The following is a 20,532-nucleotide window of genomic DNA, read 5'->3' as shown; positions in this document are numbered from 1 at the left end:
GGCAGGGACACCTTGCACTAACCCCGGTTACTCCAAGCCCCATCCAACCTGGCCTTGGACGCTTCCAGGGATAGCCACAGCCGCTCTGGGCAAGTGCCAGGGCCTCATCACTCTCAGACGAGAAGGATTCCTTGCCAATACCGCACCTAACCCTGCCCAGTGGCAGCGGGATGCCTTTTACCCCGTCCTGTCCCCTCACTCCTTGTCCCCAGCCCTGTCCCCGCTCTCCGGCCGCGGCCCCCTCCCGTTGCCGACCCGACCTCCCCAAGATGGCGGCGAGCAGCGCGGCCCCGCCCCTCACGCGCCCTCCCCACTATGGCGGCCGGCGGCGGCCCCGCCCCTTCCCCTGCCCGCCCCAGCATGGCGGCGCTCCCTGACGGCAGGCCCGACATGGCGGCCGACGCGCGGCCGGACCCTGTGGAGCCGGCTCGTGTGGTGGAGGCGCTGGAGCTGCTGCTGGGGCCGCCCAGTGATGGCGATAGCGCTGCCGAGCCCGGCCCGGAGCCCGCTCTGTGCCCGGAGACGCTGCGCAGGAACGCGGCGGCGCTGGAGGAGCGGCTGTCACGGGCAGCGGGCTGGGCCGCGCTGCGCCAGCTCCGGGCGGCGGTGCTGTCCCGGGCGCCCGCGCTGGCAGCCGGGGCAGCGAGCGCGGAGCCGGGCTGGGCGACAGCCTGCGGGCTGCTGGCGCTGCTGCTGTGCCTTAAGGAGCGCCTGGCCGCGCTCGCCGCCGTCCCCGCCACCCCCGCCGCTCCCGGGGCGCCGCCGCCGCCCGGCGCCGACACGCTGAGCGTGGGGCAGGAGCGGGCGGTGCGGCGGGCGCTGAGGGCCGCCGTGGGGCTGGGGCTGCTGCCGCACCTGCCGCCGGGGCTGGGGCCGGGGCCGGGGCTGGGGCCGCCGCCCGGTACCCGCGGGCCCCGGCTGTTCGCCGCCGTGACCGCGCTGGCCGAGCTGGGCCGGCTGCCGGCGCTGGGCGCCCCGCTGCTGGCCCGGCACCTCCGTCTGCTCCTCTCCGGCCTCTGCGGGCTGGGACACGGCCCCGCCGCTCTCTGCCAGGTCCGTGCGACACTCGCAGTCCGTGTCCCCGCTCCTCGCTGGCGGTGGGGGTGTCCAGCCGTGCCCCAGCCCGCTCCTCAGGCCGTACCTCCCGTGTCCTGCCCGCCGTGCCCCATGCGAGAGAAAGAACCGGAGGCACGGAGCCCCGGGGCCGCAGGGCACCGGCGGGAGCGGGGCGTTAGTGGCCAGCCAAGCCGTTCTCAACAGCCCCGGTATGTTTTGTTCCAGGGTGTTTCGGAAGCGGAGCGAGCGCGGTGCCGGGAAGCCCTGAGGGACATCCTGGACCGTGTTTACCAGCCGCTGGCGGTGCAGGAGCTGCTCATCCTGCAGGGACAGCCCAAGCAGGTACCCGGGGCCATCCCTGGCACGGGACTATCAGGATCCCTACCTCCGTGGTTCCCACACTCCGAGGGTGCTGCTCTTCTGGAAATGTTACACCTTAAAAACCAGTCCTGGAGCGCTGGCGAGGCTGCTTGGGTGTGTGCCATTCCAGCCCTGCTGTGCAGGAGCGGGGTGTGGATGTGTCAGGGACTGTCATCGCCGCACGTGCCACCTTGGCTTGGCACCCGCAGCCTCTGTGCCCAGCCAAGCACAGCCTCTGTTCCTCCAAACCTCACTCTCTCCACTCCAGGGATGACACAGGGCACCTGCTGCTCTTTGGGGTTGTTCCAAAGCCTCCTGGAGCGGAGGAGATGGGGAATCTCTTAAGTGGTGTTTTAGGAAAGTCCCCGTGGAATAATGCCGTTAATAGAATCATAGAATCCCTGAATGGCTTGGGCTGGAAAGGAACTCAGAGTTCATCTCATTCCACCACCTACGATGGGCAGGGACACTTTCCACTATCCCAGGTTGCTCCAAACCCCATCCAGCCTCTCCTTGGACACTTCCAGAGATGGAATAGCGTGCTAAGCACCTGAGGGCTGACCTCTCTCATTAATTCTTGATTTACTTTATGCCACTGGATGAATCAGCAACTTGAAGCCTGTCTGTGTCCCGTGCTCTCTGTCAAAGCATTGGCTGTTTGCCCAGAGGTGGGGTTTGCACAGGTATGTGCAGGTAAGCTCCTTACCCTGCTCTTTTGCTCCCTTCCAGAGGTCTCCAAGTGCCGGGGCAGCTCCAGCCTGGCTGCGGCGGCTCTGTGGGCACCTGCTCTCCGAGAGGCTGCTGAGGCCTGGCGGGGTGCAGGCTGTGGTTCGGGGTGTTTTGGAGGGCACAGACGGTGAGTGAGGGGCTCTGGGTCCCAGCATCAAAGATTCAGAGGTGTCTTGAGATGGTTCATCCCAAAAGAGCAGAGACACAAGAGCTGGATGTAGCAGCTGGCGTGTGCCAGGCTGAGGTGACGTGGGTGACACACAGACTTTGCCTCTGTGCTGAGCTCCCAAACTGCTCTAATTTGGGATACACGTATGTTTGAGAGCCACACTGAAAGGCTCTAAGCCCACTTATCCTGTTTGTGCCTTGGTGAGGATCACACCTTGTGTGTGTCCACAGTGGCATCAGTCCTAGGGAATGCCGTGTCCCAGTGACATCCCATCCCCTGCTCTCTGTGTCCTGCCAGGGAAGGAAGCTGTTGCTCTCCACAAGCTAAATCCCAAGTTTTTAGTGCCAAAATCCTGTCCAGCCAACTCCAGCCATCCAAGCACAACCTCTCCCCACCTTTTGGCTCACCCACCTGGCTGTAGGAGTTGTTTTCCATTATCAGAGCTCTTGCACAGCAATTTCCCCCTTTCTGTCCTTAAGTTCAGGTGTCTCCTGAAAGATACTTAGTTTAACAAGAGCAATAAAAGCTAAAAATCTCATTTTTGGCTAGGAATACCTGTCTTCAGCCAGAGCTGGCCATGGGTCAGAGCTGACCCAGGATTTCTGCTGCTGTTGTAGGTGGTGCTGGTGCTGAAGCAGCAGCTCTGGACTGGAAGAAATGTGATGCAGTTGGGAAGATCCTGGCTGCCTGTCCACAGCAGTGCCTGTCCCTCGAGGACTACTACAGACAGGTGTGCCCCCAGGTAAGTCCCTTGTCCCCTCTGCTGGGGAATGCAGAGCCAGCTCCTGGCTTGGAGAGTGCTGGGGCTGTTCCTTTTGCTTGAGCTTGGCCTGCCTCCAGCCAGCACAACACAGACATGTTTATCTGGCAGTAGAACACTTCCACTCCTGAATTTTCCATGTTTTAGTGACATGCTGGATGATGTTGTCTGATCACACGAGGTACTTGGCACTGTGCTACACAGAGCTCTGCGTGTAGCTCTTGCTTCCAGCCTTTGGCTCTGGGAGTGGTGCAGGCTCCTGGTTTGAGCCCAGAAGGGTATCCTTCATGCATAGGAAGGACTCTGGCTCTTCCACACGTGGAATGCCGTGCCAGCTGCCCAGCAGAGCAGCGCATGAGCAGCTCCTTGGTTGCTGTGAGGCACCAGGCTGTCCTCTCTGAGGGGGTGCTGATCCTTGTTTCTTTTTCCTTCCAGATCCTGGACTTGTTGCACATCCAGGACAAAGTGGCAGCGCGGCAGTTCCAGCGTGTGGCCACCACCACGCTGCTCACCATGGCCAGGGAGCAGCCACAGCTGGCAGAGAGGCACCTGCTCCAGCCCCTGCTGGCTCCTCTCCGCCGCTGCTCCGAGGCCACAGGTGGGTTGGGGAAGGGTCTGGTTTTGCCCCTCGCTGGTTTTTGTCATTCCATCTGAATTTTCTCAGGCTGGCAGCCAGGCTGTGGAGTGTGGGAGCCCAGCTCTCTGTGCTGACTCTGTCAGCTTGTCTGGGTACAGCGTATTTCCTCCTGCTTGAGTCCAGTTACTGCAGCATGGAAGCTGAGCAGTTTGGCTCTGCTCCTTGGGAACCTCTCCCAGTCTGACATCCTTGTTCTGGGCTTCCAGACGGAAGCTATTGCTTCCCCACACTGACCAGCAGCTCTGTGGGGAAATCATCCATCATGGAGTTGTGGTCTGCGTTGATTTCTATGTGTCCTTGAGGGTTTACAACACTGCAGCACAATTAGTATGGCTAATGAGGGCTGGTCTGTTCTCATGGGGAGGGAAGGGAGCTGTGGAAGTGCTTGTGGGTGCAGGGAGTGGTGGGGTAGTTCTGCTACTGGGGGCTCTGGGCTGTTTTGGGGGGCTCATGTCTCTCCCCTTTGCTTTCAGAGCTGGCACTGGAGGATTTGACAGCAGGGGCTGTGCTGGTGCCAGAGGCAGAGCTGGGCAGCTGTGTGGAAGATATACTCAAGGTACCGTGTCTGCTTTGGGTGAGAAAAAGAGCTGTTTTGAGACCTGCTGAGCAGTTCAGTGTGTGTTGAGCCACACAAACCCCGTGTCTCCTCCAGTCATGCTCAGTTGTCTGGTCTTCATTACAGGAATAGCCCAGCCTCCACATGGGCTGTGCCAGGCCCTCACCACCCTCACAGGGAAGGATTCCTTCCCAGTATGCCATTTAACCCACCCTCCTGCAGCTGGAAGTTATTGGTCCTTGTCCTGTCACTCCAGGCCCTTGTCCAAAGTCCCTCTCAGAGCCCCCTTAGCACTGTAAGGAGCTCTAAGCTTTCCTTGGAGCACAGATCATTGTTCTGGCATTTGGGGGGTTGGCAAGGCCCATCCTTGTGCTTCCTGTGAAGGATGAGGGCATTTTGTGGGGGGCCTCTCCTGTCATAACTCCGTTTCCTACCATTCCCACCAGTAATCCCAGTGCCACACTGGAGGCTCCAGCAGCTTCCTGCTGCACGTTCCAACCCAGAAGGACATCTCCAGTCCAGGAATTCAAATTTCAGAAGCTGGTGACTTGCTTCCTGGCATGCCCCGAGGCAGGCTAAGCTCTTAAATGCTGGGATTGTTGTCTATTTTCCCAGTAATGATCTGTTGTAACTGGCTGGCAGGCAGAGACCGGTCTGGAGGGCTGCTCCCTCCCAGAGCAGTGCTGGGGGCGTTGGGGTGGGTCCCTCCTTAATGGCAGAGCGCTGGGGGCCTGACAGCAGGCAGATTAGTGAGGGGACCCCAGGTTTGGGGTGGTTTTCTTGCTGAGCAAGTGTCATTTGATGCTTAGTGACAAACCATCCTCGGGGCTTCATCGGGAGGCTTTGTGTACACAAGGGTCTGGGGAGGAGGAATGGCTCCGCGGGGATTAGCACAGGAAAACAGGTCTGTGTGCATCAGTGGAGCAGGGCAGGGCCTCTGGGGACCATTTCTCAGCTTCTCGGAGGGTGCTGGGTGAGGTGGAGGAGAGGAGCAGGGCTCTGCAATCACCCCTGAGCCCCTACAACCCTCCCAAAATCCTCTACAACATTCCCATAGCCCCGTAATTCCCCCTGAGTACCAACAACATTCCCAGAGCCTCTGCAGTCCCCCCAGAGGCTGAGCAGCCTCTGCTCAGCACCCACTAGCCCAGCTGCCCTGCCAGTGACTGATCTCTGTGTTTGAGATTTACAGTAATTCAGTGAAGATTTGCTCATTCTGGGGGTCTGTTGCATCCTTGGGTAAGGCAGGACCTTACTCCTAAGCAGCAGACTCCCCAAATAGCTGGCTGCAACTTTCCTGTAGCTTAGAGCCCTGCTGTGGTTAAGCAAATTCTTGGAGAAAGATGGTGCTGAAGGCAGGTTTTAATAGGGAGTGTGGCATAATCAGGGAAGACAGCCTCCAGACTGAAGGAAGAGGCTGAGAACCCTCCACCATCCTCCCTGATAGCTGCCCTGTGCACTGACGTGTTCCTGAACTCCCCTCTGCCCCATGCAGGTGTTTGACTCCCCTCCCTGTGCCCTTCTCTCCGTAGGTGTATGTGGTTGGGAATGACAGCTCGAGCCTGCTGCTGGGATCCTTACAGTCAGTGCTGGGAGTGGTTTTTTCCCTCTATTCCTTCGCCAAGCAGAATGTGTCATACTTACGGTAAGGGAGGATTTGTACTCAGCTTCTGCTGGGGTTTCATCTGCTGGGCCCTGCCCACCTCCAGCAGCCACGCTCAGGGCACAGGCAGGGGCAGAGATCCATCTTCTCACCCCAAAGCACTCTCATTCCAAGCAGACAGTAACCACAGGCAGGGCACACGACCTCGCTGGCAGCCTGTGCCTGAGGAAGCCGTTCTAATGTTAGATTTTGTCTTCCCTGAAGCCAGAACGTTCTGTGTAGAGTTGAGCGTGCCCTTGGGAGCACAGAGTGGCTCTGCCTAGGGCAGGGATTGTGGTTGTCCATGGATGGAGGTAGTGATGCTGGAAACTGGATGAAGGGATCTACAAACAGGATAAAAACTGGAAAAACGGTTTAAGCATTGCTGCTTGGAAGTACAGGATCATTCTCCAATCTGGGATCACTCTCCTCTGGTACAATCAGGACCTGCCTGCTGGCAGCTGATGCCCCATTCCATGCCCAGCTCCCCATAACTGGTGTACAGTGGGAAGCACCACATGTGCCAGTCGTGGCAGAGACAGCCAGGTGCTGGCTGTCCCCTCTCCTTGCTGCCCCCAGGCTTTCCCTGGACTTAGGACCAGCCTGGTAGAAACATTCCTGGTGGGGGTACACAGTGCTCTGGTGATCCTGGCGTGTGGAGGCTTTCCCTAAAAGGTGTGTGTAGACACGGTCTCTGCTGTTATTAAAGGCCTCGTTAATCACTTCAAAGAGCAGTGAGTGCCGTGACAAGTTGGTGGAACGTGCCAAGTTCACGCTGCTGCTGCTGGGCCAGCAGTCACTGCTTCCTTTGCTAAGGAATTTGGCAGGGATGACTGAACCCACAGCTGCCTGGAAGTGTTCGGGTTTCCAGACCCCTGGCGCAGCCCAGCGTGGCTGCTTCACCTCATTACCCTGCTTCTTTCCTTGGCAGGGCTCCCCATGCCACCTCAGTGCTCCCGTCTCCTTCCTCCCCTCCCTTGGCACTGCCACCAGCCCTTGTCACCTCGTAGCGAGGCACAGGCAGGGGTGTTCACAGTGCTTCCTTGCCAGCCTGAAGTGTGGAGGAACCCAAATCCTTCCATCTGGGAACGCCAGAAGGGCAGGATATGCTGCTGATCCCCTTAGAAACAGGCACAAATGCTTTCAGCTGCCAGAGGCAGGAGCTGGAGCATCCCAAGGAAAGCCCGTGGGTGCTCCAGAGAATTCCAGTCATGTCCCTCATTCCAAAACTCGTGCAGGGAAGCTGCAGTGGGCAGAGCAATGTCACCACTGGCTCCTTTCTCCTTGACAGCTCCCCGTGCCAGGACATCCTGCTGTGGTTCCTGGAGAAGGCAGAGCGGGAGCAGTCCCTGGCTGTGCTGGAAGGCTTGGCCAGGCTGAGCAGCAATGTGCCCACCCTTCACCCTCAGTGCCAGCTCTGTGTGGGCAGCGAGGGCGGTGCTGCCATCGTTGTGGGGGAAACCATCAGGTGAGTGCTGTGGAACAGTCCCCTGCGTCACTTGGCTCCCAGGGCTTTCCAGAGAAGCCTGGCAGAGAGCCTGGGCCAGCAGAGGGCTGCCAGTTCCATCTCATAGGGTCTCACCCCCTCGAGCTCAGGCAGGTGACACTTCCACACAGCCCCCGGAGCCAGCACAGCCCCCGGGTTCCCTAGACATGATGTACAGCTCTGACTTTGAGCCCCAAAAAGCATCACACTCCACCTGAGTGTTGGTGTGCACTCCCTGCCTGCTCTTCCTGACTCCTGAGCCCTGCCTGTGCAGTGTCTGGGAACGAAATGTGCGTTTCCAATCTCAGCATCCCCCAAATTCAGCTTCCAGCCTCCAGCCCTAGCCTGTCTGGTGACACAGTGGGCAGTGTCCCTCGGGCACAGGTGGCACAGTCACAGCACAGACTGTGGCAGTGCCAGGGTCGTGGAGCAGCCACAGAGCTCCTCTGGTGCAGGCAGATGGTCTCTAAGCAGAGGCAGAGCTGGCCATGCTGGGAGTTAACTGCAGCCTTTAGTCTCCAGCCAGGCAGGCTGGGATGTCCCCAGCACGAGGCTGTGTTTAAAAAGAGGGGCTCTGAGCTGGCAGGAGGGCCCAGGGCAGCACTGTGGGGCAGGTAGAGGCACAGCTGTGCCCAGGGGTGTGCTGGGAGCTGGGAGCACCTACAGCAAAATCCCCACAAATATGTTGGTTTGGCTTCTTTTCAGGCTATTCCTGAGTTAGAATTACAGGCCGCTTTGGCTTGGAAAAGACCTTAAAGTTCATCTTGTTCCACCCCCTGCCGTGGGCAGGGACACCTTCCACTATCCCTGGTTGCTCCAAGTTCCATCCAAGCTGGTGTGGGGCACTTCCAGGGATCCAGGGGCAGCTGCAGCTTCTCTGGGCACCCTGTGCCAGGGCTTGCCCACCCTGCCAAGGAAGAATTTTTTCCCATTATCCCATCTAACCCACCTTCGGTCAATGGGAAGCCATTCCCTCTTGTCCTGTCATTCCACACCTTTGTTCAAAGCCCCTCTCCAGCCTTTTTATAAACTCTCTTTAGGTACTGGAAGGCCAGAACTAGAAGCAGCTCTGCCTTGCTTAAACTGGGACTACTTTAAACTTGTTCCATGCTGTCCCTGGCTCTGCCCATGCCCCTGCTGCCACAGCTCTGACCACTGCCTAACTTAGCTGGTATTAATCCTGTTATTTATGGGCTGGATGAAACGTATGTTTTGGGCTCATGGTTTCTGTTAATGAGTGCAGGTTAGTTAATAAGCAGAGCTCAAATGACCTGGGCAGTGGTTGGCTCAGCTGCCTCCAGGCTGTGCTGGGAAGTGCTGGGAAGGAAGGCAGGCTTCCAGGGAAATGCAGACTGGGATTTCACCATGCCCTGGAGTCTGGGGGTCAGGGGGTTCTGGGTGTGTTTGTGTTGGTGATACAGTGACCTGTTCCAGCGATGAAGATGAGGCCCTGTACCAGAAGATCTCCTTGGAGCAGTGCCATGTGGAGAGCTTGGTGGAGCTCCTGTCCCACTGCCAGAAGAGTGGTCTGGCTGGAGACTTCTTCATCCACTGCCTGAAGGTGAGGGCAGCCAATGCCTGGTTGAGGCATACCTGTGGGAAGGGGTTTCCTGGACAGGCAGAAGGCAGAAGAGAGATAATCCCCCTGTGTGTCTTGGGGTGCAGGACGTGCTGGAGCAGCCCTGTGTGCTAGGTGGGAAGCCAAGGAGTGGGAGCAGCCCTGTCCCTGAAGGAGTTAACCCTCCTTCTCCCTCTAGGCTGTTTTAACAACAGGAGCGTGTCTGAAGTGTGTTGGAGGCTGGGAATAATCCCTGTTGCTTCCTTAGCTGTAGAAGAGGGGCCCTGTACCTGCTTCCTTTGATCCCACTTGGAGCCCCCCACAGTTCCCTCCAGGCCTGGGTTGCACTGGGATTTTGTGCCCCAGCCCACAGGCACAGGAGAGGATAGGGATGGGACACCCAGGAGCTGTGGACAGCTCTTGGAAACCTTCATCTAACCAGCTGGAAGATGGTGGTAGTGGTGGTGTGAGGAGTCATCTGGCATTCCTGGCGCTGGCTCCCGATGTTTAACCGCTGCCTCTCCGTGCCCTGCGCTCCCTTCCCGGCAGGAGCTGACTCAGGTGGCTGCAGAGGATGAGGCAGCTCCAAACCCTGCTGTGGAGCCTGGGGGGAGCTTGCTGGAGCTGGAGCAGTACCAGGCCAGGCAGGAGAGGAAGCTGCTGGTCCTGCAGCTCGTGGCCGCGCTGTGCGAGGGCGTCTCCGACACCGTGTTCACTGACATTGTGCAGGTTGGTCTTGGCAAAGCCTGGGGGAATCAGCTGAACACTTCAGGAGCAAAGGCTGAAGGGGCTGGGATTACTCAGCCTGGGGAAGAGAAGGGTTCAGAGTGACCTTTAGAGAAACTTCCAGTGCCTAAAGGAGCTCCAAGAGAGCTGGAAAGGCATTTTGTACAAGGTCCTGGAGTGACAGGACAAAGGGGAATGGCTTCTCCCTGACAGAGGGCAGGGAAAGAAGGGATATAGTGAAGAAATTCCTCTCTGTGAGGGTGGTGAGGCCCTGGCACAGGTGGCCCAGAGAAGCTGTGGCTGTGCCATCCCTGGAAATGCCCAAAGTGAGGTTGGATGGGAGCAGCCTGGCTGGCATTACTGTGCTCCTCCATTCATGAATGCATAGTGCCAAATTTATTAAATATTTGTAATTTCAAAGGCCACTGGGGCCCCTTGACCCTGGTCCCAGAATGGATTTTTAAAACCTTTTCCCCTGAACCCACCCTGGATGGGTCAGCTGTGCAGTTGGGAAGGCAGCTGGATGCTGAGGCCAGCGTGGCATTCCCTTGGGGATCCCCTGCAGATCCCCTGCAAGTTCCCTGCTGATCTCCTGCAGATCTGGTGTCTTTTAACTTCCTAATCCTGTTTTTTATTGCTGTTTTTCCCCCAGTGCCCCAGCCATGCCAGCTCCCCGTGCTGGTGCCGTGGGCAGGGGCGGTCACGGCTCAGGCAGGTTTCCTCACGTTTCCTTTGGGACAAAGGAGCCTTTGTGTGCTCAGCAGCAGAGGGGACACAGCCAGCAGCGCTTTGTCCCCACCTGCCTCCCCATCACACCCACCCACCGGGCCGGAGAGTCGGGCTGGGAAATGGGGAAGGGTTTTGCCAGGTTTCAGGGTCCAGCTGGGAGTCTGGGATGAAAACCCACTACCAAAGAAATCCAGACAAAAAATCCATTATCCTGCTGCCTGGGGTTGTGTTTCAGGGAGGCCCCGGGCTGGGACAGGGACAGGCTTTGAGCAGGTTCTGCACTGTGGGGTTCCCTGGGGCATTGGAGGGGCCCTGATGGGGTGGGAACAAGTGGGAGCCATCCTTCCAAAGCTGGAACCCAGGAGCAGCACTGCTCTGAACCCCTACAACTGCACGTTTATTTTATTTACATATTCTCCTCCATAACCAAGGTCAGCTTGATTTCCTCACTGCACCGAGGATTCTCTCCTCCTGCCTGAGACACAGCTGTGCCCCAGTGTTTTATTTTTCCCCTCCCACTTTAAAATATTTTTTTTCTAGATTTTTTTTAGGTCCTATTTTTTCTCAGTTGCAATCTACTGTTATTTATGCACAAATTTCCTTTTTTTTTTTTTTAAAGTGTAATTTCAACCCTTCCAGCTTGTGTGTCACTGTGTTGTGAGGGTGAATATTCCAATTTTTTCACTTACTTGCTGTTCGATGGAATTTCTTCTCTGGAATAATTATCCCAGCAGGTACCTGAGCCTTTTATGCAGCCTTTTCCAAAGCCTTTTTCCACAGCCTCCCTCCTTGCTTAAGGGATGTGCTTAAGGAATCTGGGAGCTGAGGAGGAAATGCTGTCTGCACCCAGTGCCCTGGGGGTGGAAGTCTGGAATTTGGTGCAACAGGACCTTGTTGCCCCCGTACTTTGTTTTCTGAAGTAGGAAAACAATAGTTCCTCTTCTTTTGCAACACACCTGTTAGGTGGAAATGACCCTGATGCAAACCCTTCCCAGGCTTGTCTGGGAGAAGATAAGGCGTGGAGAACATCAACTCCCTCATTTCAAGATCTGTTAGGAAGGCAGGAAGCCTGTGGGATCAAAGGTGTTGGTGCCAAGTGTGGAGAAGGCAAATGCCAACCAGGCAGGATCATTACACGTGGAGTAAAAATATTGTGGGAAAAATCACAAAGTAAGTGAGATCACAGGAAATGGCTCAGCTGGAGTGTCAGCTGTGCAGGATATGGGGGAGGCTGCTATGGAGAATTGTGGACAGGGGCTGGAGCTCCTGGGCTCTGGAATTTCCACGCCTTTACTTAGGGCAATTCCATACAGACCCAACTTGAGCTTTCCTTTGGGACTATCCCAGGGGCCTTCCATCCCATGGTGAAGCCAGGCAGGAGGCAGAAATGGAGCTGGAATCCCTTTTTTCCTCTGGCCCCACGGGGGCTTCTGCTGCTGAGAGGACCCCCACCAGTTTAACCATCACCTCATCCCAGTTGTGGATGTGACTGGGCTGAGCCCACACTGGGATTGGGATAGCAGCAACAGGAGGAAAACGGGAAGGATTTCACAGAATTACAGAATATTCTGAAGTAGAAGGGACCCACAGGGATCACTGAGTCCAACTCCTGGCCTTGCACAGCACACCCCAAACAATCCCATCGTGTGCATCCCTGGGAGCGTTGTCCAGCCACTCCTTGAACTTGCATGGAATTGTGCTGGAGACTCAGTGGGCGCGGAGGCAGCGGGAGCTGCAGGGGAGGTGTCTGGGGGTGTCCCTGCTGCTGACAGCTGTTCCCTTGGCAGGTGCAGGAGTTCCTGGCAGCCGTGCTGCACCGGGCCTGTGCCCACCCAGCGCAGGGCCCCGGCGCGGCGGCCGAGGCGCAGACCCTGGCCATGGCCATGGGGCTCGTGGCCGCCGTGCTCGGCGGGGCCGCCCAGGTGAGGGGCAGAGCTGGGGCCCAGGGGGTGTGGGGTGTGGGGTGGGCACTGCCATGCCCAGCCAAGGGTGCTGTGGCACCGCTGGCTGCCCTGGCTTGGGGTCCCTGCTTGGTCACAGCCTGTAAATATATATATTATACATGTTTTTTAAATAATATATATTATATATTATATATTTTATATCCTATATTATACATCATACAATATATGATATATAATATATAATATATAATATATAATATATATAATGTATTATATATTATATTATACATAATACATACTATTATATATAACGTAATATTATATAATATATACAGTATGTAATATACTATATACAATATTTAATATACCATATACAAAATATATGATATATGTTATATAATATATAATATACTATATATAACCTCTATCTATCTATAATTATATAGATATTAAAATTATATATATGTATAAAAAATATAATTTTTTCCCTTGTGGCAGTGTCAGGGTGCTGACCAAGGATTCGTTCTGAGCAGGGCACCCCCAAGAGCCCAATTAACTAATTTATAATCTCTCCTAAAAAGGCACTGGCAGAGCAGTGCGGTCACATACAGCATCTTTAAATACCAGTACTGCACCCTCTGCATCCCCACACGGTCACAGACTCTGGCTGAGGAGCATTGTGAACTTCCCATGTGAGCTATACCCTTGAAAATCCCCTTACATTTTTGTATTTACATTTTATGCATATTTATATTGTTATTTATATCTCTCAGTTACCTTGTAATACCTATATATATATGAGCTCTGTGTCACTCAGTGGAGCTGCCATGGGGAGCAATGGCACATCCATTAACATGCTGCCATCACTGTGCTCCTGGGGTTGCTTCAGCCCTGGATTTGCCCTAAGGAAAATCCAGCTGTTAACAGAAAAAGATCATTAATTGTCTCTTATTGTTAAATTTCTAACGCTGGGAAAAGAACTGTAGTTGAAGAGAAGTTAAAGCCAGAGTCTTGTGGCTGCAATGGGTCCCTCCCAGGCAAGCTCCTTCTCCCACTTTTGTGTTAATGTGAGTGACATAATTTGGAAAATGGAATGTGAAAGGTTTTGGAAGCAGCTGCAGAGCTGTTTGGGTTTCAGCAGGCGAGGAGTTTTATGCAATCATCCAAAATCTCTGCTAAGGCACCCTTTTACAGGCTTCACATCACAGATTTTAGCATTTAAATCCAGATTAGGGCAGGAGCTTTTCCAGCTCAGGACAGGTTGTGGCTGCTGTGCTGGGGGCATCCTTCCAGGCAGGACTGATGGCAAGTGTGGCACAGTGCTGGTGGGAGAGATGTCCCTGGCTTGGCCCCCATACCCAGACACGATGGTTCTTCAGGTTCATGCATTTTCCACCTTCTCCCGTGGCTGCTGCCAGGGCTGGGATTGGTGCTGGGCTGAGAAGAGCTTGGGGTGCTCAGAGCTGGGCATGGGGCTCTAGGGCTCCTCACCTCTGTTCCCCATGCCCACCCTCCTGGGAGCATCTCAGGGAGTGAACCCTTGTTCCATTGGTGCCAGCGCTTCTCTTCTCTTCTCTTCTCCCTCCCCAGCTCAAATCCAGCGATTTTGTGGTGCTGAAGCGGCTGGTGCCGTTGCTGGAGGAGCTGTCCCGCACCTACCCCGAGCCCCTCACCCAGGAGCTGGCCTCAGACCTGTGCATCGCCATCTGCACCCACGGTGCCTGTTCCCCTGGCACGGTGGGCGCTGCTGCCGACGGCGTGCTGGGCAGGAGGGCTGGGGTGGGAGCACAGAGCCCTGCTGGGATGGGAGCACAGAGCCCTGCTGGGATGGCAGCACAGAGCCCTGCTGGGATGGGAGCACAGAGCCCTGCTGGCCTGGGAGCACAGAGCCCTGCTGGGATGGGTGCACAGAGCCCTGCTGGGATGGCAGCACAGAGCCCTGCTGGGATGGGAGCACAGAGCCCTGCTGGGATGGGTGCACAGAGCCCTGCTGGGATGGCAGCCCCCAGCCCTCCTGGTGTTCCCAGCACAGCCCCCAGCCCCTCATCGTCGCGGCACGGACACGGCAGCCCCTCAGCTCACAGGGACAGGAGCAAAGAGCAGAGCACGTGCCGTGAGCCCAGGGCCTCTGCAGCCCCTTGTGCCGACAGCCTGGCCCCAGCTGGGCTCCAGGAGCTGCTGGTGTCAGCCTACGACCCCCAGCCCCCCAGCAGGGCAGCTGCCCTGCGCCGTCTCGCCAGCATGGTCACCCGGCGGGATCCAGAGGCACTTCGGATTCAGGAGAAGCTGCTGCAGGTACCAGGTTCCTGCTGTGGTTCCTGTCCCTTGCCTTGGTCCCTGTCCCCTGCCAGCAGAGCTGGTGCTGAATGTGCCATCAGGCTGGAGATGGTCACAATTATTAGAGCCCTCTGGCCTCACTGGCCCAGCCCAGGGTTACTGCTGATGGCACTTTCCTTCCTTCTTTCCTTCCAGGTGTTTCTGGAGAATCTGCAACATGAGGATGCCTTTGTCTACCTCTCAGCCATCCAAGGTGAGCAATGCCTGTTGGGATGAGTGTCAGCACTTTGTCAGGGAAGGTTTTGTGCTGTGGGGGCTCTGGGCCCCAGGAGTGAAGAGCGGGAAAGCCATGGCCAGGCTGAGGGCTTGGCATCTCCTGCCCTCCCAGACTGTGGCTTTGTGCTATTCCATCAAGCCTGGGGCCGCATGGGGCTCCATGCCGAGTTCCTGAAGCTGGAGACTTCATTTCCCAGTTATTCTTACTGGGAATGATATTCTTACCCTGGAGCTGGTCACCATCCCTGTGCCAGGTCTCTGCCACAGGCTGGGGCTGCAGTTCCAGTGCAGCATGGGTACGGCCCCAGCACCCCAGCCTGGCACCCACAGAGGAATCTGTTCAGCTGAGGTTGACAGAGGAGCAGGACCAGGGGGACCCAGTGGTTCTCCCTCAGGGCTCTGCCAAGGTGGCAACTCCTGGGTACTCACACCCCTTCCCAGGAAACCCTCAGGTCAGTGCTTGCTCCAGCACACTCAGCACAGCCCCACAGCAGTGGGCTGCCCGTGGGATCTGCAGACGGGTGCTTCCACATTGGGTGACGTGTATGTCCTGTGTGACAGTGGCTGGTCACAGTCACCTGGGTTCCGTGGAAGCGAGGTGCAATTCCCTTGTCACACATCAGAGCTGGCACCGCTGCCGTTGGGTTGGTAACCTTTGGCAGCAGCTGGGAAAGGAGTTTATGCTGTGCTTCCCAATGCCTGTGCAGTCTTGAGAGGGACAGGTCTGTCCTTGCCCGCAGCTGGAGCACAAAGGCTGTAACCGTCCCGGTGATTAATGCGCCGCTGCAGCTGCTGCACGTTTGGCAGCGCGGCTGCGGCCGTGATTAACCCTGATGGGGTTCCTTCCACTGACTCACCGGGCCCATGGCAGTGCCACCTGTGCCATGCCGAGCCGTGCCGTGCCAAGCACGGGGCTGGGGGCTGTGCCAGACAGGTCCCCATAGTCCCACTTGCTCCGTGTCACAGCGGCGGGGCTGGGAATGAGCCAGCGGTTGTGGCATCTCTGGGTTTCATAGAGCCAGACTCCTGTGTGTGTTCCTGATGTACTGGACATCACACCTGGAATCCTGGGGTCAGCTTTGACAAGACAGTCATTGAGGGGCTGGAGTGTATTCAGGAGCTGGAGAAAGGTTTGATCCCTGTGTCTGGGGTCTGATCTCTCAGCAACCCCAGGGAGATGCAGCAGCATGTGCACACACTGGCTCCTGCTCCCAGTCTGGGCCAGGCAAACCCAGCAGGGACAGAGACATGCTGGCATCATGTGCTGATGGCCAAGAGCTAGGAGCAGTGACCAGACCCTGTGCCCAAGCATTGACTGCAGTGCCCAGCTGTCCCCCAGTGCAGCAAGTCCCCACTGGGTCAAAGGGCATCACCCCGCAGCAGCGAGTGGACACCTGCTGCCAACTGCTAAATTACTGATTGTCCAGTTTTTCACCCGTCCAGGCATTGCCCTGCTCTCCAGTGAGTATCCAGAGCAGATTCTGCCCGTCCTGCTGGCACAATACGGGTGCCCAGCACAGGGCACAGAGGACACCATGGCTGCTGTCACCAGGATGAAGCTGGGCGAGGTGCTGATGCGTGTCACCCGGGCGCTGGGTGAGTCCATGGCCGTGAGCCTGGCACTGTCTGCTGCCAGCAGCCACAGCACTGCTTGGCCTCACCATTACCAGGGGAGAACCCAAAGGGGACTTTAGTAGTCAGAAGGTGGGACAAAGAGAAGCTGGCTGGGGTTTGCCAGCAGCAGGATCAGGAGGACAGGTCCTGCCAGCAGCCCACCATCCCTTTGGTTGGCAGCAGTGGGCTTGGAGACTGCCAGGAAGCGCCCGGACACGCCGGGCTGAGAGGTGGAAGCTGGATGAGGCCTTTCCGGCATCCGCTGTTGGGACACGTCCTAAAATGCCTTCTCTGGCTCTGTGCAGGAGGCCTGGCCAGCAGGAGCACACAGCTGGAGCTGTACACGGCCAGGGAGGTGGCAGCCAGTGTCAACAGTGCTGGGGCAGACAGGCAGAGGTCCCTGGTCACCGGGTGGGTGCTGTGTGCCTTGGCTGGGGATGCCCTTGAGGAGCCTGGACCCCCAGGACTGTGACTCTCCTGTGGCCTGTGTCTCATTCCCTTGCACCACTGGCATCCCTGGGCTCTGCCAGCTGTGGCATCCCATCAGTGCCAGGCTGTGCCACCATCCATCCTCACTGCTGGGATGGGGACAGGGCATCCCACTGTGTCCTGTGGGGCTCCAGCAATCAGCTCTGATCCCCTCAGTCCCATGGCAGTGTCCATGTGTCTGGTTTCCCGTGGCAGCTGCCCTGGGGATGGTGGCACGTTCTGCTCTCCTGGCTCGCTGTGGTGGTGGTGCCGTGGGCAGCTGCCCCGGCGCGTCCCGGCTCGCCGGCGTATTTATAGAACAAATCACACCGAGTCGTTTCTGTTGCAAAGCTTCAGTATCTGAGAGCGAGGATTTACCCAGCACTTCCAGGATCGCTCCACAGCTCTCTGTGATTCTGAGCTCTGCTGCTCTGCCAAGGGGCTATCATGCCTCCTGCCTGCCCTGTGCTCCATCCCCATCCCTCTTTTCTGTCCCACTGGAGTGGTTTTCCTTATCAAGGAGGGGAAAGGAAGTGTTGCATGCCCCTCCTGTAGCCATCTGGCACAGAGGCTGGTGCATGGCTGCCTTTGGAGGGGATCCCACTCGGAGCACCCTGCACTGCACATACTGCTGTAATTCAAGTCCCGGGATGCAGGCACAGAGCATGTCACATTCCCAGCAGCTCCTTGGCATCACAGCATTGCCCTGTGCTCCCCCACCCTGTGCTTCCCCACCCTATGCCAGTCCCCAGCCCTGAGCCCCCACGTGCAGAGTGATGGGAAGCTTCCATTGCTCACAAGAATCATTCCTGTCTCCACATCCTGGGGCATCCCAAGGCGTCCATCCCACTGCCTCCATCTGCTGCAGGACACCAGAGCTTGAGAGAGCTGGAAACACATAAAACTCACAGGCCAGCTGGCCTTCTGGAGCTTTCTTTCCACCCCTCAAGGCCCTGCCTGGTAGGAGGTGTATCCACACCAAGGTTCACACAGCTGCTCAGCTCCTGTTGGATGGTTGTGGATGCTGAGCACGGGCCTGAGCTCTCATTAGCAGCTCACACATCCACAGCACCCCTGTGTGCTAATTGGGGCAGGGGATTGGGTCCGGATGACGTGGGAATTTGAGATTCACACTTGGTGTGTTTGCTGGACTGTGAGTGACCCCATGGGAGGACTGAAATGTGCCAAAGAGCCTCAAGGTCTGTGCTGTGGGGTGTGTGCTGAGGGGCACAGGCCACATTCCAGATCTTTCATCCAGCTCTTCAGTGGTGTTGCAAGGCAGGTGCTCAACCCATTTGATCCCAAAGGAGCCAGGGCTTGAACAGGAGGCGTGGACCTTTCCATGCTTGTGACACAGAGCTCTGCTCTCCCTTGCAGGGGACATGGTGTTCCAGCACCGGGAGCCGCTGATTCGCGCCTTCCTGCGGGGTGCCCGGGATCCTGACAGTGCCCTGAGGGCCAGCAGCCTCTCCAACCTGGGTGAGCTCTGCCAGCACCTCGGCTTCCAGCTGGGCTCCATCGTCCAGGAGGTACTGGCTCCATCCTTCCCCTGCCCCTGCCTGGGGAGCGTGAGGCCTCTCCTTAACGAGCGCATTTGTTAGCACATGGTTGGGCTGCTGAAGACATGGAAATGAGACATTTCCATATGGAAAAGGGATATTTCCATAGAGGACATGAGTGATAATTGCTGATACTGTGGAGTGTGAAAGTCATGGGGCCTGAAGCAAACACTAGGGAGGTTCTAGCCCTGATTTTTAGCTGCCTGCTCCACCCATGGCAGCCACTGCCAGAGGAGACCTGGGGGCACAAGTGATGCCTGCCAGAGACACCTCCCGTTTAATGACACCTTGTTACCTTCCCGTTATCTTAATTACTATTATCAGTATCATCAGTATCACGGAGCTGGCCCTCACCTTCCCCAGCTGTAGGCTGTGGGTGAGATCTGGCTTCAGGAGCTGCTGGGAGATCCCAGTGGGGTGAGCCCAACTCCCAGGGGCCCAACAGCCCTGGAGCCAGTGGGTCTGTGCCCCACGGGAGTCAGGACTTCACCCTCCCTCCCGGTGCTCCTGGAGTGAGCCATCATGGGTTTGGCACTTGGGCTGCTCCCTTTGATTCCCTCTCGGCACCGGTGGATCCCGGCAGTTGATGTGATGCCAGTGAGCCACACGCTGCTATTTTGGGAAGGTGCGAGCTCTGCTAATTCTCCCGGCTGTCACTGCTGGGAGTTAATTAGATTCCTTTGGCTCTGCCTGATTTTTATACAGACTGTTATACAGCTTCCTGAGGCACCCATGTGCTGCCTGGCCCTGGCAGGAGCTGCTCGGGGCCCGCACCCCACGGGGCATGGGGATCCCATCCTCATTCTTGGGACATCCAGCACCTCAGTGACTGCTCTGATGGGGTCTCCTGCATCTCTCAGTCAGTGATGATGCCCCCCTGCCCTGTCCCCACAGCTCACCTGCTGTGTGACGGCCATAGCCAGGACAGACCCCGAGGCTGAAGTGCGAAGAGCCGCTGTGCACGTGGTGGTGCTGCTGCTACGGGGGCTGAGTGAGAAGGTCACTGAGGTGGGTCACTCCTGCTTGTCCCTGGGGCAGGGACAGCCGCCAGGGGGCTCCTGGGCATCCCTTGGGAAGGGCCCCTGCTCTATAGGGGCTGCAGGGCTCATTCCCGAGCTGCTTCCAGGGAAAGTCCCAAGGGACTGAGATGCCCAGTTTGGGTATTCCTCACTAAAGTATTCCCTGAACAGATCTGGGGAATGAGGGCTTTGTTGGGGTGTCCCTCTGGGCTGCAGAACTGTGCCATGGGCATTGCCAGCTCTTGGGAGCTGTGGGAGTTGTTCATCACTGATTTGACTTGGAAATGCCCAGTTTTTCCACCACTGCGGCCTCCCTCCGCAATTCCCAGTAACGAGCGTGTTGGGACTCAGCTCCCGTGGAGGAAACAGCCAGTTCCCTACGGGAATCCCCGCAGCCAGGATCCCGGCATGCCCTGCCTCTCCTGTGCCGAAGGATCACCACAATGTGCTGCCGGCCCGTGGGGAAACTGAGTCACGGTGGGGGCCGAGGCGGCGGTGGTTGGTGCCGCGGTGTCCCGGCACCGTCGGGGGAAGGGGCAGCCCCGCTCCTGCCGGGACTCGCCGAGGGGCGGTGCGGGCGGGGCGGCGGCGGGAGCTGACACTGGCGCTGCCCGCCGTGCCCAGGTGCTGCAGGACGTGCTGCGGGACCTGTACCGCCTGCTGAAGCATGTGGCGACGGCCGAGCGCGACGCCGCGACAGTGCTGCACGCACAGCTGGCGCTGGAGGAGCTGGACACGGCCGTGAGGAGGGTCCTGTTCCCCCCGCAGACGCTGGAGAAGAAGATCGTGGTGCTGCCCTAGTGGGGCTGAGCCCGTGGACATGAACTGTTCCTGCTCTGGGGTCAGGGCCAGTGGGTCCCCGAGGGAAGGGCTTGCTGTGCCCGAGGGAATGCCGCTGGCGGTGTCCCATGGGGAGGGTGCCTCGCTGGGACGAGGTGTGGGATTAAACAGAGATCTGCTCAACCCTGCGTCTGTCATGTTTGTGGGGCCATGCAAAGCTTGTGGGT

The 20,532-nt window shown here is 57.4% G+C and overlaps 1 protein-coding gene across 1 annotated transcript; it reads left to right on the top strand.

Annotated features, from left to right (window-relative positions):
• Positions 1 to 353: 353 nt before the first annotated feature.
• Positions 354 to 20,488, top strand: TANGO6 (transport and golgi organization 6 homolog). Its single transcript, XM_066327401.1, has 17 exons — positions 354 to 1,053; positions 1,282 to 1,398; positions 2,146 to 2,272; positions 2,932 to 3,056; positions 3,510 to 3,672; positions 4,185 to 4,267; positions 5,800 to 5,912; positions 7,201 to 7,377; positions 8,830 to 8,956; positions 9,503 to 9,682; positions 12,196 to 12,330; positions 13,903 to 14,607; positions 14,785 to 14,842; positions 16,309 to 16,461; positions 18,325 to 18,476; positions 19,401 to 19,514; positions 20,150 to 20,488. Exons 1-17 carry the CDS (start codon positions 361 to 363, stop codon positions 20,324 to 20,326), a joined length of 3,399 nt encoding a protein of 1,132 aa, XP_066183498.1. The 5' UTR covers positions 354 to 360; the 3' UTR covers positions 20,327 to 20,488.
• Positions 20,489 to 20,532: the final 44 nt, after the last annotated feature.

The sequence above is a fragment of the Sylvia atricapilla genome, chromosome 12 (genome assembly GCF_009819655.1).
Source record: "Sylvia atricapilla isolate bSylAtr1 chromosome 12, bSylAtr1.pri, whole genome shotgun sequence".
Classification (NCBI taxonomy): Eukaryota; Metazoa; Chordata; class Aves; order Passeriformes; family Sylviidae; genus Sylvia; species Sylvia atricapilla.
Note: the sequence above shows the minus strand (reverse complement) of the source record. Positions and strands in the feature narration are given on the sequence as shown.

Coding starts and splice junctions, on each gene's coding strand:
- TANGO6 (XM_066327401.1), top strand. CDS start 361: ATGGCGGCGCTCCCTGACGGCAGGCCCGACATGGCGGCCGACGCGCGG. Junction 1,054..1,281: donor GCCCCGCCGCTCTCTGCCAG/GTCCGTGCGACA, acceptor GTTTTGTTCCAG/GGTGTTTCGGAAGCGGAGCG. Junction 19,515..20,149: donor TGAGTGAGAAGGTCACTGAG/GTGGGTCACTCC, acceptor CGCCGTGCCCAG/GTGCTGCAGGACGTGCTGCG.